General features: G+C 42.8%; 1 protein-coding gene across 3 annotated transcripts in view; it reads right to left on the bottom strand.

Annotated features, from left to right (window-relative positions):
- LOC123514042 (telomerase-binding protein EST1A-like) overlaps positions 1–27,500 on the bottom strand; it is an 83,709-nt gene that overhangs the window by 10,140 nt on the left and 46,069 nt on the right. For all 3 annotated transcript variants that reach the window (XM_045271624.1, XM_045271625.1, XM_045271626.1), the window contains exons 8-12: positions 23,215–23,288; positions 8,810–9,029; positions 8,384–8,548; positions 6,330–6,518; positions 5,421–5,562 (exon numbers count right to left, since the gene is read on the bottom strand). In XM_045271624.1, the coding sequence (XP_045127559.1) occupies positions 5,421–5,562; positions 6,330–6,518; positions 8,384–8,548; positions 8,810–9,029; positions 23,215–23,288 (790 nt within the window). The remainder of the gene's footprint in view (positions 1–5,420; positions 5,563–6,329; positions 6,519–8,383; positions 8,549–8,809; positions 9,030–23,214; positions 23,289–27,500) is intronic.

Genomic DNA, 27,500 nt, shown 5'->3' with positions numbered 1-27,500 from the left:
CGTCGTGAGTTCTGCGGTGTCTTCTATTAAAACAACTCTCATGTCTGCCTCAACTGCATGCAGGCTCTGGGCACTGGTGTGTGTGTGTGTGTGTGTGTGTGTGTGTGTGTGTGTGTGTGTGTGTGTGTGTGTGTGTGTGTGTGTGTGTGTGTGTGTGTGTGTGTGTGTGTGTGTGCCTTCAGTCCTGGTGGCGCCACTACCTCAAGCATTTCTAAACACATGCATTCACAGCGTCTCGTCAATTTTCGCCAACACATCACGCTGACACTACCGCCTTGCCTCACCTCTCCCGTAGCCAGCACATCAATCACAGCTACTCCACATAACCAAAAAGCTTCCATACCCTAAAATTAAAGCACTCAACCAGTACTCTAAACCATTCATACCTTTCCCTGATAAACTATGAAACTCTCTATCTGCTTCTGTATGTCCAACTTCCAATGACTTGACTTCATTTAAGAGGGAGGTTTCAAGACATTTATCCCTTTTTTGGGAGTAACTTTTTCGGACATGCAAGGGAACTGGCAACTTAGTGGGCCTTTTATTCGTTTAATGTTGCTCTTGGCCAGCTTTCTTCTCTTACTTAAATGAATACAACATCCACACCAGCATCAAACACCTTCCGAAAACCACCCACCACATCAAGATTACCCCTTCAACCTTCCAACCCACGAGTCTTCACCCAGCTACCTTTGCCCCTAATTAAACCCGCCGCTTGCACCTGCTCCGGCCTTTCACACCAGCCAGTCAAGCCAACACCTGTCCTCACGCCCCTCATGACCGGGGAAGCGAGGGGGCGGCGAGCTGATGGGCGTGGGGTGAAGTGACGGGAACTCTGCAAACACACCGAACCTTCGCACACTCAAGGTCAACAAGCTTCCCATCTTCTTTGAGTCTCGCTGCCGTGATAGAAAATGGACTTCGCAGGGATAACTTAAGGGAATGAGAAGTGAATTTGAATATACCTCTCTCTCTCTCTCTCTCTCTCTCTCTTACATGCTATCAAATTTATTCCTTCATTTGTCTGGAGAGAGAGAGAGAGAGAGAGAGAGAGAGAGAGAGAGAGAGAGAGAGAGAGAGAGAGAGAGAGAGAGAGAGAGAGAGAGAGAGAGAGAGAGAGAGAGAGAGAGAGAGAGAGAGAGAGAGAGAGAGAGAGAGAGAGAGAGAGAGAGAGAGCAATATACAATTACAGAATAATGAAGAACACAGGAACAGAAAGATAATGAAGGAAAAGCATAAAAGCCATGAGAGGAAAAGAAAAGCGAAAATAATGAAGGCTGAGGACGATAGAGGGCAGAGAAGGGCAGTGACAGGAGGAGGAGGAGGAGGAGGAGGAGGAGGAGGAGGAGGAGGAGGAGGAGGAGGAGGAGGAGGAGGAGGAGGAGGAGGAGGAGGAGAAGAAGAAGAAGAAGAAGAAGAAGAAGAAGAAGAAGAAGAAGAAGAAGAAGAAGAAGAAGAAGAAGAAGAAGAAGAAGAAGAAGAAGAAGAAGAAGAAGAAGAAGAAGAAGAAGAAGAAGAAGAAGAAGAAGAAGAAGAAGAAGAAAAGAACAAGAAGACGAAAAGAACAAGAAGAAAAGAACAAGAAGACGAAAAATAAGAAGAAAAGAAAAGAAAAAGAAAAGAAAGAGAAGAAAAAGGAAAAATAAGAAAAGTAAGAACAACAAGGACTAACACAAGTACAAAGACTAGAAAAAGAAGAGAAGGACGAGGAAAATGAAGAAGAAAAAATAGACTATGTAAAATATATAAGCAAAATACAAAAAAAATATCGGGAAGAGAGAGAGAGAGAGAGAGAGAGAGAGAGAGAGAGAGAGAGAGAGAGAGAGAGAGAGAGAGAGAGACTAGGGAGAGGCAGCAAGACACCAACACACGTCTACCCTGTAATCACGTCACCCTGGCAGTCACGTGGCTAACCCGCCCACCATCCCTCACTCTCACACGCACACGCACGCACACACACACACACACACACACACACACACACACACCGAGGCCAGCAGGGGTTACTAACCAAGCGCTCTAGAGGTCACAACAGCCACCAAAACCCTAGCGTCACCCTACCCAAACACTCACAGAGGTCAAAGGTCACACTTAAAGTCACCCTCTGTACGTCAAATTGCCATACAGTCACCCTAAGCACACCAAGTCACTCTCAATTAACTCCAAACATCTCAAATTCAAGAACTCTTTACCTTAATCTTATCTTGGTCTTGCATGTAAAAATCATCCCATATACGTCTCTCTCTCTCTCTCTCTCTCTCTCTCTCTCTCTCTCTCTCTCTCACACACACACACGTCAACCAAACATCACACCCCCCAGAAAGACAACCCAACAACACCCCATCCTGAAAAAAGTACCAAGGATAAATCACCCGAAATTCGTCCACGAGTCTTCCAGAAAGCCAGCGAAGAGTGTTTAAAGAGGCCCCCTGAACAGCCTGACGTTCCCGAAAGCACCTTGAGGTCAGCTACCCACCCTGAGGACATGCTCTGGCGTATTAATTCCTGAGGCACCTGCAGAGACCAGAGCTGTACTGCGGACATGACCCAAATTCTTGACCAGAGAGAGAGAGAGAGAGAGAGAGAGAGAGAGAGGAGAGGAGAGAGAGAGAGAGAGAGAGAGAGAGAGAGAGAGAGAGAGAGAGAGAGAGAGAGAGAGAGAGAGAGAGAGAGAGAGAGGCTATAAGGAAAGTATGCACACAGGCAGACGAATACAACACGTAGATAAAAAAAAAAAAAAAGAGTAAATGAGAGAAAGAAATAAAAAAAAATAAAAGAGAAGAAAATATAACAATAAGTAGAAACTGAAGGAAGAAAAAAAGAGAAAAAATAAGAATAAATAAAATAAATTGGAGGAGAGGAAGAAAGAAACAGGAGGAAGGATAAAAAAAAAATAAACATGAAAATAAGAAACGTGGAAAATACAAGAGGAAAAAGATAAGGAAGAAAACGAAAACAAAAAAAAAAGAAGAGGACAACAACAACAACAACAACAACAACAAGGACAAAGAGGAAAGCGAAAGAGAGAACGAAAAGGACGAATGCAAAGGCGAGGACAAAGATAAGAAGTAGGAGGAGGAGGAGGAGGAGGAGGAGGAGGAGGAGGAGGAGGAGGAGGAGGAGGAGGAGGAGGAGGAGGAGGAGGGTGAAGAAAGATGAACTCGTGTTTTGGGGTGACAGAGGACAAAAAAAAAATACGAAAAAACGCGGGAAGAGGAGGAGGAGGAGGAGGAGGAGGAGGAGGAGGAGGAGGAGGAGGAGGAGGAGGAGGAGGAGGAGGAGGGGGTGAAGGTCGTAATATTGGCGTTCTGTAATGACGGTGACCAATGGCAAAAAATTCCATTGAGGTCCCTTAACCCCACTCTGCTTTCGTGAGAGAGAGAGAGAGAGAGAGAGAGAGAGAGAGAGAGAGAGAGAGAGAGAGAGAGAGAGAGAGAGAGAGAGAGAGAGAGAGAGAGAGAGAGAGAGAGAGAGAGAGAGAGAGAGAGAGAGAGAGAGAATTAAGTAGATAAACAAACATATGGATATACAAACAGAAAAAAACATAAAAGGATTAGCAGATAGGCAGACATATAAATAGATACAGATAGACAGACAGAAGGACGGACGGACAGACGCACAGACAGACAGACAGACAGACAGACAGACAGACAGACAGACAGACAGACAGACAGACAGACAGACAGAGAGAGAGGGATGTAAATAAAGTTGTAAAGGTCTAATTAACTCACTCTATAAACGTGGGAAAACATACCTGTGGCTGTTTTTGTTTATCGCCAAACATACAGAGAGAGAGAGAGAGAGAGAGAGAGAGAGAGAGAGAGAGAGAGAGAGAGAGAGAGAGAGAGAGAGAGAGAGAGAGAGAGAAAAAAAACTCAAGCGCATACATATAAACACAAAACAACCAAAAATTAAATATGTAAAAACAAGAAAACTAACACTAGGGAGGTACATAACAAACAACAACAACAACAACAACTACTACTACTACTACTGTTACTACTACTATCACTACTAAATCCAAACTTCCCTCTTCAATTTTCACCATCATTCTCTCTCTCTCTCTCTCTCTCTCTCTCTCTATCCTGCTCCACACACATAAAAACGGATGAAACAAATAAAAAGATAATCAGACATGAACAATTTTGACGAATGAGGGTGATGAGAAAACCTATTATATCCTTCATGGGTAGAGGGGAGTGGAGGGGAGGGGAGTAGATGGGAGGGGAGGGAGGGGAGGGAGGGGAGGGAGGGAGAGAGAGAGAGGAGGAGAGAGGAGAGGAGAGGAGAGGAGAGGAGAGAAAGGGATGAGAGGGCCTGTGAAGGAAGGGGAGGGGAGGGGAGAGGAAGGAAAGGAGGGAGAGAAAGGTCACTCATCCCCTCCAAGGCGTCATTACCTCCACAAACCTTACCTCTTCCTCCTCCCTCCCACACCTCCTATCTATAATTATCTCTCTCTCTCTCTCTCTCTCTCTCTCTCTCTCTCTCTCTCTTCTCTTTTACACCTCTATTATTATTTCACTTACCTCTTTCTCCTTTCTCCTCCTCCTCCTCCTCCTCCATGGCAAGTCAATGATAATGTACAATTTAACACAGCTTTAATTACAGAGGTGAGCCCGTGTTGTGTGTATATAACTGGCAGCACACACACACACACACACACACACACACACACACACACACACACACACACACACACACACACACACACACACACACACATGTTTATTCTTATAAAATCACTATCTTCTCAAATATCCAACTAATTGACTACCACTAAACAAAACTATGCAGGAATGAAGCTCTTCTTGTTTTTCGGTTTTCTTATACTAAATTTTGCTCAGACAGACACACAGTCAACTCTACCTTCCATAATCCCTTGCAAAATATATTCACAAATACCAGTCATTGTTACATCCATAATACACACACACTCCTTCAGAAAAAAAACCCCACAACACCATCTACTTAACTCTAAACATACACCTGCCATCATCATTAACTCCTCCCAAAACACCAGCCAACTACATCCACTGAAAACACCCCCACAATGCCACCTATTTTAACTCAGAAGACACACCCTCCTTCATCTATAACTCCTCCAATACATCAGCTAACTACACCTCATAAAACACACCACAACACCACGAACTTAACTCTAAACACACACCTGCCTTCATCTATAACTTCTCCCATACACCAGCTAACTACACTTACATAAAACACCCCATAACACCATCTACATAACCCCAATACACACCTGCCTTCATATATAACTCCTCCCACCCACCACCCAACTTAACCCACAATACACACCTTCATACACCCCACAAAAGTCCCCTCCCACAAAACCACCAAGCTCCGATCACAATACACAGCATCCAACTCCCCTCCATCAAACTGCCAAGGTCTTAACTCACCGACAAGAGGGACCATTACTGTGTAGGGACCGCCGGCCAAGTCCTGCACCACGTCTAGGTGTTCGATAAAGCAGTTGGTGTCCGGCACAAGGTATCGGGGACGGACCTCCATCTCTAACGTGACTGAGCCCTCCAGGAGACTCTGTAAAGAAAAGGAGGGAGAGGTGTTGTTAGTTGCTTGTGTTGCTTGGTTGCTGTAGTGAAGTGGGCAATTCTAAGTGTGTGAGGATATTGCTGTAGTGAAGTGGGTGATTGTAATTGTGAGAGGATACTGATGTAGTGAAGTGGGTGACTGTACTGTAAGTGTGAGAAAATATTAATGTAGTGAAGTGGATGACTGGAAGTGTGAGAGGATAGAGTGATGCTTTAGGTTTTTTGTGTTCATATATTGGTGAGAAAAAGTAAAGGGAATTGGAATATGAGAGTTCATGGGGAGAGAAAAATTGGTAGTTGTAATGGATAATATTGGATTGATGTAAAGAGAAATGGTGCTAAGTTTATACAGTCAAGTAGAAGGCATGTGGGTGAATGGAGAGAAAAATCAATAAGGATGTGTGTATTTTTGTGATGAAATAAAACTAAAAGAATAAGTGACTGATTGACTGACTACTTCAATAATTGCTTTTTGAAGTCTGCTGGCGGGCTGGCCATGTGAGGGAATGAGTGACACATCTAATTTTTTACATACTTGCTTTAACCAATTATTAGCTTCCAATCTTGGTCATTAATTTAAAAGAATGACTGACAATCTTTTTTTATGCTGAGTAACACATAATCATGCTTGTAATATTTCCTAATCTGTATTCACTGCATTACTTCAGCTGAATGTTGTCAAGGAGCCACACCCAAACCACACATCTACTCATACACCAGCAGTACTCATCCACCACCACCACCACCATCACTCACATGTAATCGTTTCTGGCGGCGGTGTTTCTTCTCCAGCATCATCTTCCTCTTCTTCAGCAGCTTGACAGTGGAGGATAGACCATCTTCCTCCATGCTTCCCTCCAAATCCTGTTCCTCTTCTCCACATTCTGACGTCTCACTCTCACTCAGAGACTCCTCCACCTCCACATCTGATCCACTGAAGGAACTCTGTGGAGAAAGAAAAGGTAGGATAACACACACACACTCACACACACACACAGATGAATACATTTTAACCTATAATATAGACAACTAAGTTTACAAATCTTTCACACACACACACACACACACACACACACACACACACACACACACACACACACACACACACACACACACACAGATGAATACATAATAAGCAATGATATAGACAGATACCTTTACTAACCTTTCACACACACACACACACACACACACACACACACACACACACACACACACACACACACACACAATTCTCTACCTCTGACTGAAATAATAAGCATCAGATTTGCCAAATGGAATGCATAATGATCACGCACCAAGATGAGCATTGCAGATACGAACCAAAACTTATGTTACTTTTCATAATATTTTTGTCTTATCAGTAATTGGTGTCAAGGTAATGGCTGGACCTGCAACGACCACCACCACACTCACCATTAGACTCATCACAGCACACACACACACACACACACACACACACACACACACACACACACACACACACACACACACACACACACACACACACACACAGCAAATGTAGTTGTACAGTATATAGGAGAGGGAAGGAAGGAGAGGTGACAGAAAGGAAGGAAAAAGATAAGAATACAAAAGAGAGAATAGAAAAAAAGAAATAATGGGATGGGAAGGAAAAAAAGAGATGAAGGATGATCTGTGGGAGAGAAAAAGAGAAAAAAAGGAAATGGGGTGGTAAGAATGGAATGACAGGGAAAAAATAAAAATGGAAGTTAAACTGAAAAATTTAAAAAAATATATTCAAGTGACTGAGAAATTTCTATGTTAAGTAATTATTTTCTCAAAAGTTCAAACAATACAAGGCTTTTCCATAACAGTCAACTTTATTCTATTCCCCACATTGGACCTTACACTGGACAACTTTAATATTTATCTCACGTTGCTGATCCTTATTCTTTTTAATGTAAGAGAGGAAAGCTGGTCAAGGACAACATAAAAGCAACACAAAAAAAGACCCACTTAGTTGCTACTCCCTTAGCAGGTCCAACGGTCATCCTCCCCAAAAATAAAAGGATAAATGTCTTGAAACCTTCCTCTTAAATGAAGTCAAGTCATTAAATACATTTTTCCTAATGGATTTGAAGGAAGAGGACCACCTAAGATGATTTTTTTTTCACATATTCACACTGGGCCTTACATTTTACTAGTGTCCGGCAAAAAGCAAGTGGATTTTACAGAAATACTTATGCATACTCAGACCTCCAGCTGTCATTAGCCAAGGGACTCAAGTAGATAGGCAAGGTATGAAATGCTGTACCTGTCAATTGCCTTGTAAACGAAAGACAGGTGTACATCAAGGCCAACAGCTGATTAACATTTTCCTTTCCATCTTAAAAACCTTCACCGCAGATCACAGTGTCTTGGCCATGAGTTATGTGCGATGAATATTATGCAACAGCCGATAACAACTATGCAAAAATTATTAGCATTTCAAATTCCAAAACTATGAATATATTCCATCATATTCATATTTCAAAGCGATACATCAAGAAACTAAATAACAAAGGTACAAATACAGGATAGTTATAAGAGGCCGCTTCAACTGTGAATTGTGAATGTAAAGCAGAGAATGTAAGGTGTTTTAATGAAGCTGGATGATGATGATGATGATGATGATGATGATGATGATGATGATGATGATGATGATGATGAATGCAATGAGGTAAGAGAAATAAATTAATGAAATTGCATATAAGCCTCAATAATCATACCATCACATATCTCAATCACAATGTCTCTCTCTCTCTCTCTCTCTCTCTCTCTCTCTCTCTCTCTCTCTCTCTCTCTCTCACCTTGACAGCAGCAGGGGAGGGTGGCGGGGAAGTGTCAACAACGGACACCAACATGTCTCCCTGTTCAGTCTTCTGCAGACGGAGCACGGGAGGGTCCACACCACACAGGAATTGACACAAGCATGTTTGCAGCCTTGAGACACGCGCCCAGTCCTGAGCCCGGCCCTGTTAAAGCAAGTGTGTGGGAATAAAACAGATGAGTATAGTTTTTATTGACCAAGTAATGAAAAAAAGTGGTAATAGCAGTGTGTTAAGCAAAAACAGCAATGACAGGAATAAAAATGATAGAACACAACTCTCTTACAATTAATTCCTTCCACAGACACACCAGAAATGTACCCAAATTGAATAAAAAGACAAGATTAGCAATACAATTCAAAGCAACACAGCCACATCACATCAACTCCCTTCTACAGAAACACTGACCATTAGAGCAGTGGATGGAGCGAAGAATATGGAGGAGTGGGCGGACAGCAGAGGCTCATACCCCCGCAGGAATGTGTCTTCAGAGAGTCTAAGGGGCACCAGGTCTCCCGAGGGTGGACTACTGCCTGCCGTGGACTGTGTGAGGGGAACATCAGGAGTCCCAAAGCCTCGTAGGATGGTGGCCAGCTCTGCAACACTGGCCCACATGTCTTCTCCGTCTCTGTTGGCAGGAAGGAAGGGTGATGTAAGGGTAATGTGCAAAGAGGGGAGTTCCAAGACACTTCTCCAATTCTGGCTAAAACTTTTGTATTTTCTTTAAGATTTGGCAAAGAAAAATCCCATTCAAATGTATAATATTTGCAGTCATTGGCTTAAAGAACTTGTTATTTCCGTGTCTAATGAGTGAAAAATATAAGACTAACTGATTGACTTACTGTGGACCTGATAAACCTATTGGGATATTAAGTAAATGACTGACTGGCTCACTCACTCACTCACAAATAACTGGCTGGTTACTAAACACAGTGGCTGCCTTACTTCTTGATAACCAACTGAATGACCAACTCACTGACTAACAAATGACTGCCTCTCTACAACAAAGTAACCTTCCCTTACCAAAAACATCATAAGATCCTCAAACCCTCAACACCATAACCAACACTGCCATCTCCCTTCACCACCATCACTAACACTGGACTTCCCTACCATTACCATCACCACCACTGTATACATTCCAGCTTACCAGTCTTATCTTGTCCCTCTTATCACTACCACCATCACTAGCCAGATTATCTCCACTATTTCTGCACCTCCCTTGTGTAAAAGATAAACACTTACCCACCATAACTTTAAGCCTGTATGCCTCCTCACCCTCCCTCCCCATCACCAGCATCACCACGCTCAGTATAACCCCAAAACAGGACTACTTCATCATCACACAGGCCACTGCTCCCCTTCCCTCCAGCCACAAAACCCAAGATTACAACAGCACTTCACGGCATTCTTCCCCAGCAAGAAAGTACAGGAACCGCACCAGCACCACCATCACCACCACCATTTTTGCAGCGCCAGCATCCTTGGGCAAGACCAGGACAAAAATAAAGGCAGAAAAAGGTGGGTTCATGATATACAATGCTGATCTGAAGGAAAAATCTTGCGCTCACACACACACACACACACACACACACACACACACACACCTTCAAGAGTACGTACCAAAAGACCTTCAAAACAAAACAAAATTAATTAATCAGACTGGAATCCTTTTTTTACTCCCTTTTTTTTTTTTTAGCGAAGGAGGGAAGAAAAAACTAAAATAAAGCGACTTCATTTCATTCCTTATTTATTTTTAGCACTCTGTAGCCCTTGGCCGGCGTCTCCTGCACGTAAAACATACATTAAGAGACTGTAAAGCTCTTTTGTTATAACAGGACTGAAACTGCATTGTGGGCCTGCTGTGACGAGGCTGTGAGGGCTACTGTGGGTGTGTGACCGCTGTGGGGGGCTGGGGGAGGCCTTGGCAGGGTCACCTTGATAACAGAAAGGGGAAGGCAGGAGGGGAGGGATGGAGGGACGGGGGGATAGCTGGTCGTAACCTCTCGCAGCCTCGTTTTCCTTCCCTCACCGTATCGCCGGCAATTAGCAGCCTTCGTCTTCCTTACGACCGACAAGCTAGTTTGGCCCAGCACCAACCACCTCAATCTTCTCCACCTCCTCCAACTCTCCCTCTACCCCCTCTCCTCTTTAAATTTTGCAGTACTCTCCTTCTATCTTCATTTCTCCCTCTCCTTCTTATCTCCTTCTCTAACTACTCGTAATTTTCCTTGTCTCTTCTTTTCTTCTCTATTCTTTTGTTTTTCAGTTCTTGTTCTTTTATCTTTATTTGTTTTTCTTTATTTTTTTTTCTAATACTCGTTTCTCTCTCATCTCGTTCATCTCCCATATTTAAGTTTGTCAGTGTATTTTGATTTTTTTTCATTCTCTCCTATCTTTTTCTGATTTTTTTCCTAACCTCGTTCTATTTTCTCCTTCTTTTCTTCTCCTGTCTCCGCTCACTTCTCTTTGACAGCCTTTCGTTTCCTCTTCTTTTATTCTTTACACACACACACACACACACACACACACACACACACACACACACACACACACACACACACACACACACACACACACTAACAATACCAGAGAAGCAATAATTCCTCCTCCAGTATTTTTCCCTGCAATAATTTTCATTTCCTTCGTTTTTGTCAGGAACTATTTAGATTTTTCCTCCCTCCAGCCAGGACCTTTCGTATTACACTTCCATGTTTTCGTTTTCTTCCCCAGGCAATTCATTTTCTCTCTTCTACGTTTCATGCAAGATTTTTTTTTTTTCTCTCCTTTTCTTTTTTTCTCCTTGCGTTCAATTAAAGCTATTCTTCTCTACTACCATCACGACCTCACCCCTTCCTCCTCCCCCTCCTCCTCTTCCTACCCCGCGAGACAGGTGCACAAGGTGGGTCAGGTGAGTAGCGTCCAGCCTCGGGGCACACCTGAGGGCACGCCGGCCAGGTGCCTCGGAGGGGGAGTAACCTGACCCCTCCTAACTGTACTTCACCCCACCTGCCCGCCGCCCCTGATTGCCTGACCTCATTGCGCGCGGCTGCTGGAACGCCCACTACAAAAGAAAGGTCGCTGGGAAAATAGAAAGGGACGAGGCGAAATGGGAAGAAAAACGGAGGTCGATGTGTATAGTGAATAAGTCGATTTGAAAGTGAAATATATATAAAAAAAAAAAACTATATGGTTAGAGAGAGAGAGAGAGAGAGAGAGAGAGAGAGAGAGAGAGAGAGAGAGAGAGAGAGAGAGAGAGAGAGAGAGAGAGAGAGAGAGAGAGAGAGAGAGAGAGAGAGAGAGAGAGAGAGAATAAATGGAGGTCGGTGTACAAAATGAATAAACCCAATTAGATGCGAGTGGAAGAGAAGGAGACAAATAAATGCAAACCACAAGAGAAGCAGAGAAGAAAAAAATGATGAGACAATATAGAAAAAAAAGAAGAAAGGAAGATCAGCATGTATGGCGAATAAATTAAATTGGGAGAGGATCAACTAAATAATAATAATAAAAAAAAAGAGATGTACAAAGGAGTCAACTACAATGAGGGACGAAGCTTGATAGAATATAAATAAAAAAAAAATGAGGATGACAATGAATAAGCCAAACAGGAAGACGGTGAACTTAATAAAAACGTGATTTGGCATCTACACAGAGAAGCGAAGGTCGGTTTGCCTACTAAATACGTTGGAGTTGGTGAATAGTGAGAAAAATAAGAGAGTAAGGGAAAAAATAAATGGATAAATAACACGAATCGATATTAACTAAAGAAATTAGATGAGGTTAAAACGTTGAAGTACAAAACGAGGAAGACAAAAGGAGAAGGTTAATTTGTATACATGAAAGAATAAATCATGACACCAAGAGTAAACAGGAAGGAAAACAACGGATGAATTTAAAAGAAGGTTAGATAAGTTCATGGATGGGGATGATAGATGGAATTAGGTAGTTTAAACACATAGGGACTGCCTCGTATAGGCTTGGCGGTCTCTTGCAGCCTCCCTATTTTCTTATGTTTTTATCTTCTAAATGAATCGATATTGTGTAAAGAAAAGAACTAATAAAAAACAAGTTAAAACGATGAACTACAAAACGAGGAAGATAAAAAGAAGAGAAGGTTAATTCGTAGATGCGAAAGAACAGAAAAAAAAAAAAAAAAAAAAAACAAGAGACGAATCGATATTGAGTAAAGAAAAAAAAAAAAACCTGAAAGGGTGAATTACACACACAAAAAAAAATGATGAAATACGAAAACAGATTAATTTGAATTTGTGAACGAATAAAAAGATGAGATGAGGAGTAAACAGGAAAAGAAACAACAACGGAAACGATATTGAATATAAAAAAAAACAAAAAAAACTGATAAAAGGACAACAACAAAATGAGGAAGATAAGAAGAAAACAGGTGAACTGGTATATGTGAACGAAGAAAAGATGAGACTATGAGCAAAGAGAAAACCAAACAACAACGAAAACGATATTAAAGAAAAAAAAACTGATAAAAAAGATAACTACATAATGAGGAAGACAAAAGAAGAAAACAGAAAGAATAAAAGATGAGACTAGGTGCAAACAAAAAAGCAAACAAAGAACGAATCGATGAGTAAAGAAAAAAAAAAACACTAAAAAAAACATAACTACAAAACGAGGAAGATAAAACAAGAAAACAGATTAATTCGTATATGTGAAAGAATAAAAGATAAGACGAGGGGCAAACACACACACAAAAAAAAAAAATAAATAAATAAACACAAGCATACAAATATACACACGAAAACATCCTGAACAAAACTCACTTCTTTTATACACCACATCCTTTAAGTCACTGGATAATTCTACACCAGTCAACTTAAACTTCCTTTAGTCCTGCTTGCCTTACCTTTCCCCTTCCTCCTACACTTACTTCTCTTTCTCTTCCAGTCTTGCCTCCTCCCTCTCATTTCCTTACAAGCAGTTAAGAGAGCAAGATAAAGGACTGAAACTGAGACAAGAAGCACACCGACATAACAGCGCCGTGTGTGTGTGTGTGTGTGTGTGTGTGTGTGTGTGTGTGTGTGTGTGTGTGTGTGTAACAAGGGCACTCTGCAAGCTAGTCAAGGAGGAGTAGGGCCATCAACACCCCTGGGAAGTGTTCTGGCCCCACAGATGACCAAGAGGGCCGTCGGTGGTGCTCGAAAACCTGTCTGCTGGTCGACTTACTGCCTCTCGTGTCATAACAAATCTGGTGCTGGAGGGGATGTGGGAATGGACTTTGTTATCTGCTCTAGTTTAAGTCTCTCTCTCTCTCTCTCTCTCTCTCTCTCTCTCTCTCTCTCTCTCTCTCTCTCTCTCTCTCTCTCTCTCTCATGCACTTCCTTCTCCATTCTTCCTTCATCATTTCCACTTATTTTTACATTTTTTTTTTCTTACAAATCTCGTATTTCTATGCGTCTTATTATCTATACTGCATTATCTTTCAGTTCCCTTATTTTTTTCATAGTTTTTCTTCCTCTTTCTTCTTTCTCTCTACTCTCATTTTCCCCATTACATCTCCTTTCACTAAAAAATCACATATTCCCTATACCTCCTTCTTCTACCTTCTATCTCTACGTAAGTTTCGCATCATCCCTACTACAAACTCTTTCTTTTCTCCTCCTCCTCCTCCTCCTCCTCCTCCTCCTCCTCCTCCTCCTCCTCCTCCTCCTCCTCCTCCGAAACCACTCCCACGCCAAATCTTCGCCGTTTTCACAGTCCTTCCACGTCTCTCCTTTCCTCCCCCGTTCGTCACCTCCGCGCCCCACCGCCTTCTGCGCCCCGCCACACCTACCCTCGCCACCCCTTTGTCCGACCTTGCCTGCGGCCCGGACATGTCGCCCCTGAGGAAGATGTGCGTTCATGTGCGTGTCTGTGTGCGTGTCTGCCGATCAGGTGTGCACGTCAGGGGGTGAGGCGTGCACAGGGGGAAATACCGAGTCCCTCCCCTCCCCTTTCTCTTCTTCCTCCTCTTTATCCTCCTCCTACTCGTCCTCGTGGTGTTTTTTTTCTCTCTTGAAGATGAGAAGTAGCTGGAGTGTGTGTGTGTGTGTGTGTGTGTGTGTGTGTGTGTGTGTGTGTGTGTGTGTGTGTGTGTGTGTGTGTGTGTGTGTGTGTGTGTGTGTGTGTGTTTCTACTCGTAATGTCAGATCAAGGTTGGGGAAATATCCTGAGAGGTGAACCACTTCCACCAACGAGCCAATCCTCACGTCTTAACCCTTGACTCTAGGGAATATGTTCACGTGGAAGACTTTACAAGCGTGCGAGTCTCAAGTGTGCTGACAAGAACAAATGGAGGTTCATCCCCGCCGCAGCCCGCCCCTTGATGAATGCTTAGATGTGCATATGGCTTGATAGATGCCTCAATAATAATATGCACGTCCTATTGATATGCACGTCTGCCTGCCTGCCTTCTTGCCTACCTGCCTAGCGTTTGTGGAATATAATACACCCACACGGATACATGCACACACACACACACACACACACACACACACACACACACACACACACACACACACACACACAGAGATTGCCACCTCCACATACTAATGACTTTACATACGAAAATAACATACATACAGATTTCTTGACTGGCACAAAACGAAAAGCGTAATATATATTCATCTACTCCCACAAAAAAAAAAAAAAGTTTACCTCACTATACGGTATAATCTGGTTCAAAATGACAAATATATAGATAATGTCCCGTGAAAAAATGTACCAGTATTCAGTGGGGATGAAATATATACACATTTTTTTTTATCACACATCACTGAGTCACATTACTGAGGACACTTGAGGAATTGCGAATAAGTGTAGGGTAACATACATGAGTAGAGAAAACTGTACATAATGATCGACGTCATAGAAATTCAACGGATCATGTCTTCGTTAACCCCTTCAGTAGTGTGACGCCTTCTTACCATGGTTCTTGAATATGATTAGACGATTTTATTTACATTAGGAAGGGTCTATTGGAGGTCAAAAAATTAATGACCAGAGTCTTCGGTATTGATCTAAAGCTGTATAAATCACCAGATAGAAAACAGATTAAATATGAAAACACGCCATGGTATTCAAGGGGTTAAAATTCTTCATATAATTTCCTTCCTTTCTTTTAGCAACGTTAATGAAAATATTTGAGGCACTGATGAATTAGATAACATAAATTAGTAAAAAAAAAAAGAAACTATTTTACTAATGTGTCTTAAGATTCACAATTACTTTCATTTTCTATACTCCAAATAAACCAACTATCTTTCTATCTTCCATTAATTCACAGTTTCTTATCTAATCATCATCCTTTCTTTGTTACAGCTGAACTAAAGACTCGGAAAGAAACAGAACCACTAAAACCAAACTGCTGCCACCGTAAAACAAGGGAAGACCGGAAAGAAAGAACAAATATATCATGCAACACTCTTATAAACGCGAAGAGGAAACAATCACTTCATGTGGAGTGTCCCGCGCCTTTGTCCTGGCCAAGAATCATAAGGACTGCTGCTGAAGACCATGTTTCTCCTCCTACGCTATTGCCCTATTGAGAAACATTCATAAAGAGTCGTTCTGGGGAGTAAATTATCTTCCCTTAATTTTTTTTCTTTCCGTCTTTCGTTACAGTCATTGGCGAAGTACGTGCAGTAATTTGTCAAGGCCACGTTTTGTTCTGACTTAACACAAAACACTTACCACTCCTCTCTCTCTCTCTCTCTCTCTCTCTCTCTCTCTCTCTCTCTCTCTCTCTCTCTCACCCACCTCCACACACATTAAAATGCAAAAATTATGAGCATGTAATCACTTTGACTATATTCCAACTCCCTCCTTCTCCTCCATCCTCCTGAAGATCCTCCTCCCATCAGTACACTCATCTCCACCCCCTCCTACCCATTTCCACTCTCCCACCCATCCCCACCCTCCCTAATCTCCACCCTCCTACCCATCTCCACCATCCCCCGTCCACCCTCCCATCCACCCCCTCTCCCCCAACAGGTGTGAGTTCGTGACGAGAGAGGTGGATGGCCAGGTGTCCTCGAGAGGGTGTGTGGGGGTGCAGGTGTGAGAGAGTGGGTGTATGGGGGGGAGGTTGCATTACTCCTCCCCCCCACCTCCCCCACGTCAAGGTTGCTCAAGGTTGACCTGACCAGCACTCCTCTCTCTCTCTCTCTCTCTCTCTCTCTCTCTCTCTCTCTCTCTCTCTCTCTCTCTCTGATCCGTATTCAGAAACGCTTTGCTCTCTCTCTCTCTCTCTCTCTCTCGCGCGACGACTATTTTCAAAGGCTCTAGTTGAAGGTACTCATTTTTAAGGGTATTTTTATGGTTCTGGTGATGGATTAACAAGATTTATAGTTTATCATAAAGAAAAACTGTCTTGAAAACCCTGGTAGTCGTCTCTGGGGACTTGCAAAATTGTCGTCTGAATCTCTCTCTCTCTCTCTCTCTCTCTCTCTCTCTCTCTCACCTAAGAATGCAATATTTGTATGGCATGCGACTAAAATGAGAACGCAAGAAAATAAAGGAAGCTGCAATACACATACCTATCGTTAAAAGTCAATCAAGATGACGAGTCCACTACCTCTGTAGAAATCGTCATCCCATTTTCTTTGTCTATTCACTTATGCATAAAAGTATCAAATCATTCACTCAGTTCAAATAACAATAAGGGATAAAGAAGTTTCAATATTGCCGGATTTTTTCTCTTTTCTGCTTTTTTATTTTTGATTTTATTTATTTATTTATTTTTTTTTTACCTACGAAATAAACATGACTGAAGGCTTGAAAAATACGTACACCCGGATTAACCCCTTTCAGTACTGGGGCACATTTTTACTTTGAGATTTGTGTATGATTAGACCATTTTAATTGACATTAGGAAAGATTTATGGAGGTCAAAAGATTAATGGCTACAGTCTTCAATATTTTAATCCCCCAACATAAATTTCTGGAGCTGTATAAAATCGCCAAATAGTAAGCAGAATGAATATATAAACGCGTCATGGTACTGAATGGGTTAAATAAACGTTCAAAATCAGCCACGTCCTCCCGTTATTCAGTAATTGATTCAACACACCTGAACACACTACAACACCATAACCAGCCATCCTAACCCTCTGATTGTTATAGCGGGTACACCTTTCTTTAATTTAACTCCTTCTGTACCATGACACGTTTTCATATTCATTCTGCTTACTATCTGGTAACTTTATAAAGCTTTAGAAACTTATGTGGAGACCAATAACCTTCTGACCTCCATGGACCCTTCGTAATGTAAATAAAACCATCTAATCGCACATAAAAATCATGGTAAAAATGCGTCCCCGTAACGAAAGGGTTAAAACTAATTACTGATATCTTTTCTTGTTCTGTCGCCACCAACAATTTTCAAACTGGGTGTAAATGGCATCTATTTTATTAGACCTATTTTCTTATAGACGCTTATCTCATGCATTGCCACTAGTGGTGTTCATTGCTTCGTACGGCAGTGAGCTAACGGGACCCATGACAGATGTAACCTGATGTTCTTCTCCTCGTCCCACATACAAAAAAGTCCCAAGCATTTGTCCAACACGGCTTCTCTTACTCGGTCACTTCAGGCAGCGAGAGCCAGCGAGAGGCATCAGTGAACCTCGTTGGACGCTCGTAAAAATGCCTCGACGTTTGATGGAAATCTGTTCAAGCGTTACAGTGTTTTTTCAATGTTTTTTTGCTATAATGTGTGACGCAGATACGCCTCCCGTCACAGGTGGATGAGAAGAGAGCCTTTTTTTTTTTTCTATTTCTAGCCTGTTCTTTTACACGTTTTAACCCCTTCAGTACCATGACGTGTTTCAATATTTATTATGCTTACTATTTTTTTGTGTTTCAATATTTTTTATGCTTACTATTTGGTGATTTTATACAGCTTCAGATACTTATGTGGGGGATTAAAATAGTGAAGACTGTGACCATTCATCTTCTAACCCCTATAAATCCTTACCAATAAAATCGACTAATCACACCCAAAACTCGTGGTAAAAATGCGTCCCAGTACTGAAGGAGTTAAGTTGGCAAATCGGAGGATAACGTGGATATAGACCAAATCTCTCATTTTCATTGGTTTTATGTATCTATGTATCTTCTTGTATTATCATTATTCACATTCCTTCTATATTCTCCGTATATTTGTTTCGCATTTCTTGATATAAACTGTTCCTGTCGTCTGTTTATATTCCCAAGCCATTCAGACGTGCTTTGCTCTCTCACTGCTGTTTTCCGAGGCCACAGAGATGACCAGGGTTCTCAAGTTTTTTTTTTCTTTCCTTTTAATAACGTAGAAATCTTGTTCATCAGTCACTATAGCGGTAAAAACAGCCTAAACAATTTGTCACTGAGGAGCCTTTTGAAAGTAGTGTAGGTTCGGCGCGGAAGGGTTAGGGAAAATGATGCTAAGTTTTCATTCTCATCTAATCATGTCCACCAATCCTATCCTTCGTATTTCCTTTAATTGCTTTCTGACCACGACAATTTTTTCAAGGCCACAGTGACAACTAGCAGGATTTTCAAGACAGTTCCTACTTATGATAAATTAGAAATCTCCCCAGTCTACCACCAGAACCATAAAAATACTCTTAACCCCTTCAGTACTATGACCCGTTTTCATATTCATTCTGCTTAGTATTTAGTGATTTTATACAGCTTCAGAAACTCATGTGGGATTAAAATAGTGAAGACTCTGGCCATTAATGTTCTGACCTCCATAGACTTTTTCTAGTGTAAATAGAACCATCGAATCATACCCAAAACTCAAGATAAAAATGCGTTCCAATATAGAGGTAGTTAAAAACGTGATTAACTTCAACTACAGCCTTTGGAAAGAAGTGATGGTGAGAGAGCAAAGCGTTTCTGAATACGAGCCTCAGTTCTCACCATCATCAACATAACCTTCCTCGTACCCTGTTCTCGCCCTCCAAGCAACACATTCCTATTCTTTCGCTCATACTTTTAATCTGGCGGCACATTCTCATCTGATCACCGTCACTCAGAGTCGCAGGAATGCACTCTGGCCACACATCACCACTATCTGCATGGCACCACTGACGTGACCTGCTGCTGGTGCTTGGCCTATGCGGGGAGCGGTCAGAGGTTGGCGGACGGGCAATCAGTGGTCAGAGGGCAAAGGAATATCATCATTTAGTGGTTAGCAAGGCACGAGGTCGTCAGGGGCTAGCGGTCAGTCGGCAGGGGCGCCGTTACATGGAGGTTTGGTGACCGCAGGATTTATTTGAGGCATTTTTTTCTCTTTATTTTTATGTACAAATGGTACTGGCCAAAGGTAAGAAAAGTTAGAAAAAGTGCTTCCTCGAGTGTTAGTCCCCAGGAATGTTAAACAAGATAATAAAAATTTGGAAGATAAATGTCTTGAAACTTCTCCCTTGAAAGTTCAAGTCATAAGGAGGAAATACAGAACCACACAGAGCTCCAGAGTTTACCAGAAGAATAAGGGTGAATGATTACGGAGCAAGATGTCACATGGGAAGACAAAGGATTCTGCGCCACCCGTCTGGTGCTCCGGGAAAGCCTCGCCACGCTGGCAGTGTATAAACATTAGAGGGAAATTCCAGGGAAGGTCAGACACGCTGCACCTGTTGAGATTATTTCTGTTTCCAAATCTTTTTAACGATTTCTTGGTAATGTCTAAGAGTAAATGTTGTGCAACCATTTCGTGCGCAGACGTAGCAGACGTAACCTCAGAGACGCATTACCAATGTTAGTATGTGTTCGTTTAAATAAATGTATATTATACACACACACACACACACACACACACACCGCGTAGTGTAGTGGTTAGCACGCTCGACTCACAATAGAGAGGGCCGGGTTTGAATCCCGCGCGGCGAAGCAAATGGGCAAGCTTCTTAATGTGTAGCCCCTGTTCACAGTAGCAGTAAATAGGTACGGGATGTAACTCGATGGCCTGTGGCCTCGCTTTCCCGGTGTGTGGAGTGTGTTGTGGTCTCAGTCTTACCCGAAGATCGGTCTATGAGCTCTGAGCTCACTCCGTAATGGGGAAGACTGACTGGGTGACCAGCAGACGACCGTGGTGAATTACACACACACACACACACACACACACACACACACACACACACACACACACACACACACACACACACACACACACACACACACACACACACACACACACACACACACACACACACACACACACACACACACACACACACACACACACACACACACACACACAGAGAGAGAGAGAGAGAGAGAGAGAGAGAGAGAGAGAGAGAGAGAGAGAGAGAGAGAGAGAGAGAGAGAGAGAGAGAGAGAGAGAGAGAGAGAGAGAGAGAGAGAGAGAGAGAGAGAGAGAGAGAGAGAGAGAGAGAGAGAGACATATAACACTGCTTAAAGATATAAGCAATGCCAATATTCAGTACGAATAATGAATATAGAAAAGACCAGCACACAGCACACAGCACGAGTCATACGTTGGTCGAGCAAAGGAAGCTGCCGAGTTGCAAATAAATGCATTATGTTAACAGAGATTCGGCAGCATTTCTTTAAATCTACCAAAGCTGTTGGTTGTAACTGATATACAAGGTGTGGTTTCTGCAAGGGAGGTCAGGGCGGGTCAGTTAACTCTACAACCCTTGTCCGAAAGACCAGAGGCTGTGAATACCTTATGCAAGTATGTAGAGACAACATGACCAAGCGAGGTGGCTGACAGGATCGTAAAAGTACGACTGGCTGGAAAGCGGTGCTCTGTATCAAAACAGTAATCAAAGGCTGTAAGTCAAGTAGCACACGCACAATTCCTCTACACATTTGGCCAAAGCAGCCTATCTTGAAGAGTTAAGTGAATACAAATACGTAATATAGAAACATGCATCACCAGAGCATGTGTGAGTGTCAGCCTGCCTTCCTCAGGAGCTGTTTGCCTCGGTTACTTTTCCTTAATACTTAGATATTTCCAAATATATTCGTCAGAAACATGTGACACTCCTATCAATAGACTAACGGTTCATAATGAAGTCCTTACATCTACAGCAACCTAAAGAGAACAAATAATGCACCACACACACTGAACTCTCTACACTGACATATGGCATAAGAAACGTTTCGATTTCAAATTTTCAAACTGTATGTATGTAGTGCCCGAGCTGTGAACGAAGTAAAATCTAAAGCTTCTCATCCATATCCTCTCTTTCCTTCACCAACGTCTGCACTTCCTAATACTGCTTAAGAGTGGAAATAAAAGTATTAAAATCCAAAAAATAAAACATAATTCCGAGAGCCCGGCAGGCAGACAGGCAGCGGAGAATTGCACGTCTCCACACCACCTCGGCAGACTGTCGCCACTGGGTCGGCCGGCGCACCGCCAACCACCCACCGTAATTTGTCATCTGGCAGCGCGGCGTGGCGTGGTGTGGCGTGTCTTGCCGCCGGACACGTCACTTGAAAGGTATACTCGCGTGACACGACCCTCGGGAGGCGACAGGCGGCACGGCGCCCTCACCTGCCTAGTACTTCCTGGTGGGCTGCGGGAACGCCTGGCACGCCGCCCCCCCTCCTCTCACCCCAATGCCATCCCTCCCTACACCCCTTACTCTTACCCCCTAGTCACCTGGCCCTCTTCAAGTCCCTCTCCCTATTCTCTTCCCCTGCCCTCCCCTCTTCAAGCCCCTGCCCACCAACACGCACCGTGGCATGCCTTCAGGGCCTTGGGCATGATAAAGAAAAGGTGCGCTATTTTTTTCCTTCTCTTTCTCTACAGCAGCGCCGTTACCTGGATGGCGTGCTGCACCAGGTGAGCACTTGATAGACACCTGTGCTCTCACTCACGGTTTACCTGCGATGAGCCGTGACATCACGAATGCGGACATCTACATCAGTATCAAATCAATGTGAAAGAGGATTGTGAGGTGCAGAAGTGTGTGTGTGTGTGTGTGTGTGTGTGTGTGTGTGTGTGTGTGTGTGTGTGTGTGTGTGTGTGTGTGTGTGTGTGTGTGTGTGTGTTTCACTGTTTGATCTGCTGCAGTCTCTGACGAGACAGCCAGACGTTACCCTACGGAACGAGCTCAGAGCTCATTGTTTCCGATCTTCGGATAGGCCTGAGACCAGGCACACACCACACACCGGGACAACAAGGTCACAACTCCTCGATTTACATCCCGTACCTACTCACTGCTAGGTGAACAGGGGCTACACGTGAAAGGAGACACACCCAAATATCTCCACCCGGCCGGGGAATCGAAACCCGGTCCTCTGGCTTGTGAAGCCATCGCTCTAACCACTGTGTGTGTGTGTGTGTGTGTGTGTGTGTGTGTGTGTGTGTGTGTGTGTGTGTGTGTTGATTCAGGTAAGAAAAAGTTAAAACTTGTGCTTTTCTCAGTTGTTGAAGAAAAGGCGATGGAAAAGATAGAAGAAGAAGACGAACAAGAAGAAGAAGAAGAAGAAGAAGAAGAAGAAGAAGAAGAAGAAGAAAAAAAAAAGTAAGAAAAATAGAAAAAAGAAAAGAAAAGGAAGGAAGGAAGGAAGGAAGAAAAGAAAAAAAGGAAAAGAGAAAAAAAGAAAAGAAACGAAAAAAAAAAAAAGAAGAAAAGACAATAAGAAACAAAAAAAAAAAACACACACACAACCCCCAAAAAATAAAAACAAAACAAGAAGCAGAAGAGACAAAAATAACAACAAAACAGTCAACCAATAAAGAAATACGAATACCTGAGCGTGTACACATTAACAAGCGAGAGAAGACCCACACAGCAGAAGGCGATGAAGGAGTACAGGGAGATGTCAATACTTACACACTGTAGTCTCGAGCAACAGGGGGCGGCGGGTTCCAGACGGGGCTGTTGTAGAGGAGCCAGTCACACCACGCCTGCAACCACAAGAGGGAGGGAATGATGGTATTAGAGGTGAGGTAGGGAGGAGGATGGACAGAGAAACAGATAGAGGTGTGGATGAAGCTGAAAGGATGAGAAGGGCTGGGGGCTGAAGAAAGATGAGAACGGGAACTTAGGATGAAAGAAGATAAGGATGTAGAAGAAGTAGGTAAATGGAGAAAGAAGGAGAAAAATGGGACTGGAAAGGGGAGATGATGGGAGAAAGGAAGATGGAGAGGGAAAATATGGAGAAGGAAAGAGAAAATAGGTAAGACTGGATGGAGAAGGAAGATGTGAAAAGGAAAGATAGAAAAGAAGGGGAAGAAGAGCAAGATGGGATGGAAGGGGAAGAGAAGGAGGAAGGGGAAGGGGACGAATAGGAAAGAACAAATGAGGGAAGAAGAGCAACATGAGGAGGAGGAGGAGGAGGAGGAGGAGGAGGAGGAGGAGGAGGAGGAGGAGGAGGAGGAGGAGGAGGAGGAGGAGGAGGAGGAGGAGGAGGAGGAGGAGGAGGAGGAGGTTGATATACTCGTAAAAGTGTGGGTGGAGAGAAGCACCATGGGGGAGAGAGAGAGAGAGAGAGAGAGAGAGAGAGAGAGAGAGAGAGAGAGAGAGAGAGAGAGAGAGAGAGAGAGAGAGAGAGAGAGAGAGAGAGAGAGAGAGAGAGAGAGAGAGAGAGAGAGAGAGAGAGAGAGAGAGAGAGAGAGAGAGAGAGAGAGAGAGAGAGAATCCATCTGAGGGCGTCGACCCGGCCACCAGCATTCGACCAACCGTGGCAAGGTCAGTCTCCCCCCTCATGCCCCTCTACCCTCCCCCCCAATCTTTCAGGGTGGTCACGGTACACTCACGCAGGAGGAGGAGGAGGAGGAGGAGGAGGAAGAAGAAGAAAATTGAAGAGAAATACGGACAAGGATGCACATAAAAAGAAAGAGAAAGAGAGAGAGAGAGAGAGAGAGAGAGAGAGAGAGAGAGAGAGAGAGAGAGAGAGAGAGAGATAAAGGATGAGGTCAACAAATGATACAAAAGGACAAATGAAGACAAAAACCACTGAGTCCACGTGACAATGAAGTACAGGTGTGTGGGAGGGCCAGGTAAGTGCAGGTAGGGACGTGAGGTGATAGCTGTGTGTGTGTGTGTGTGTGTGTGTGTGTGTGTGTGTGTGTGTGTGTGTGTGTGTGTGTGTGTGTGTGTGTGTGTGTGTGTGTGTGTGTGTGTGTGTGTGTGTGTGTGTGTGTGTGTGTGTGTGTGTGTGTGAAAATGTAAGAACGACTGCAGCAGGTACACAACTCACAGCAGAAGAAGTGACGTAAAGCAAGTAGAAGGAATGAGAGAAGAAAATAAATTAAAAGGAGGAAGGGATAGAAGGTAAGGAAAAGCAGTAGGTGAATGATAAATGAGCAGAACAGAAAGGAAGGAGAGCAGGAAAAGAGGAAAGCAGGAAAAGAGAGAAGTAGATTAAAGATGGTAGTAAATGAATTTAGTGAAGTTTGCAGGTATAATTAGCAGAAGAAAGCAGGTGAGAGAGAAGCAGCAGGTAAGTCAGGCAGCACCAAGTAAAATAAAATATCAAGTGAAATGAAAAATATACGAAAGGAGCAAATACAGGAAGGGAGAGAAAAAGAAAACCAAGTGAAAGAGAGCAGCAGATGAAGATAAGAGGAACAGCAGGTAAGATACATAGAGAGGGGTAGAAAATGGGAGATGGGCAAAAAGTAAGATGCAGAAGATGAAAAGGGAGAAAGCAAATGAAAAAGGAAGAAGTAAATACGACAAATCAGAAAATAAATAACAATTAGCAGGTAAGTAGAAGGAACAACAGATAAAGAACAGGAGACCCAAAAAAAATAAAAGGAGACAGGAGGAACTCAAAAATAGCGCGTCAGAAGAAAAATCGTAATAAAATATAAATACATGAGAGAAAGAAAGATTGAACGTGAATTAAAGAAAAATATGAACGAAAACAGGTAAAGCTGAAGGTAAGATGACGTGAGTGAAGATTAAGTCATCACGTGAAGGGGTAAAGCAGGTGGAGGGCACGAAAGTTACGAGGAACAGGTGAAGGTGGAGGGATGAGAAGTAGGAAAGTCAACTGGAAGAGGTGATTCAGGTAACAGGTGACGTGTTAAAGGAACAAAAATGGTGAACGGATGCGAGGATGGAAGAAATGATTGGAGATAAACAGGTGACGTGTGTAGGGAAGGTGGGGGAATAGGAAACAGAAAAGCTACTCGAGAAGAGATAATTGAGGTAACAAGTGACGTGGTAGAGGAACAAATGAAGGTCCAGAGATGCCAGGTATGAAGAAATTATTGGAAATAAAAAAAAAAAAAAAAAAAAACAGGTGATCTAGAGGAACAGACGAACTTGGGAAGAGGTGATAGGAGAGAACAGGTGGCGTGACAGGGAGGACGTGCGCAGGGGAGTGGCGGTGAGGTGAGGGCGCCACGGGTAACAAGAGCAGGTGAGGTACAGTACATTTACCTCAAACAGTAAAGCCATGAAGTCCAGGAAATTCGTGCCCATAAATCGAATACAAATATGTGGATTGACGATCTGCTTTATAATAACCTCTTCAGTACCATGACGCTTTGCCTTATTCATTCTGGTTACTATTTGGTGATTTTATACAGCTTCAGAAACTCATGTAGGGGATTGAAATAGTGAAGACTCTGGCCAGTAATCTTCTGACCTCCAATGACCCTTCCTAATGTTAATAAAATGGTCTAACCGTTCAAAAATCTCAACGTAAAAATGTGTCTGAGTACTGAGGAAGTTAGGTGGATGTATTAAGTGGAAGTATATACTGGATGTTATTTTGTTTTTATTGCTGCCTTCTCGAACACTTAGTAATATAAGATCACTATTTGAGGAAGCTGTGTGCACTTAAAAGGAGAAGGCAGAGAAAAAAAAAGATGCATAAATCGCTCATTTGCAGGGAACAAAAAAAGATCATTATAATTTACAGTTAAACCCCAAGGAGCAACAAACTTGTAATAAGACAAGTGAATAAGTAAACATGCAATATATTCATGCATGACAGAGGAACTGGACACGTCAACAAAATTATTTAACTTAATAAAATAAATTAATAAGGAGATAAATAAAGAAAGATACATAGAGACAGAAAAACAGACAGAAAGAAGGAAGGGAGGTAAAGAAGGAGGGAGGAAGTACGAAAAAGGAGGAAAGAGGAAAAGAACAAGAGAGAGAAAAGAAAAGATATACAAGACAGATAGAAGGAAAGAAGGAAGGAAGAGAGGGATCACGAAAAGAAGGAAAGAAGAAAAGAACGAAAGAGGGAAAAGAAAAGACATACGACAAAGGAAAGAAGAAAGAAAAACAGACACAATGAAAAAAAGTCAAAACGCAAATAGAGAAAAAGAAAAAAAGAAAGAAAAGACGGAGGCACAATGAAAGAAAAAGTCAAAACAAAAATACAGAAAAAGAAAAGGTAAAGAAAACACAGAGACACAATGAAAGAAAACTCAAAACGAAAATAGAGAAAAGAAGAAAAAAAAGAAAAAGAAAGCAAGCAGTAAATACACGGGGATATCTAAGTACAATTGTCACCTTCTCTTACTCGTCTTGCTTCAAATGGATTTAAACACGAGGCACCATCAGTCACACTCAGGCGAGAAGTGATGGATGATGGGAGTAATGCGGAGGATCTCTTTTCTTTCTCTCTCCCTTTATTCTTATGCTGGGGAAACCTGACACACACACACACACACACACACACACACACACACACACACACACACACACACACACACACACACACGTAAGCAGACATGGAGGCATACGTGTGTGTGTGTGTGAGAGAGAGAGAGAGAGAGAGAGAGAGAGAGAGAGAGAGAGAGAGAGAGAGAGAGAGAGAGAGAGAGAGAGAGAGAGAGAGAGAGAGAGAGAGAGAGAGAGAGGAGAGAGGAGAGGAGAGGAGAGGAGAGGAGGAGAGGAGAGAGAGGAGAGGAGAGGAGAGGAGAGGAGAGGAGAGGAAAGGAGAGGACAGACAGACAGACAGACAGACAGACAGACAGACAGACAGACAGACAGACAGACAGACAGACAAACCAACAGACAGAGAGAGGCGCGACAGGTTCAAACATTGGTAAATTAATAATAAGTTAAGTAGTTAAGTAATACATCAGCACCTTCATCACAAACATTAGCGATCTCTTTAACGCCCAATCTGTTTTTTTCTCTCCGTA

The sequence above is a fragment of the Portunus trituberculatus genome, chromosome 37 (assembly GCF_017591435.1).
Source record: "Portunus trituberculatus isolate SZX2019 chromosome 37, ASM1759143v1, whole genome shotgun sequence".
Lineage (NCBI taxonomy): Eukaryota > Metazoa > Arthropoda > Malacostraca > Decapoda > Portunidae > Portunus > Portunus trituberculatus.
Note: the sequence above shows the minus strand (reverse complement) of the source record. Positions and strands in the feature narration are given on the sequence as shown.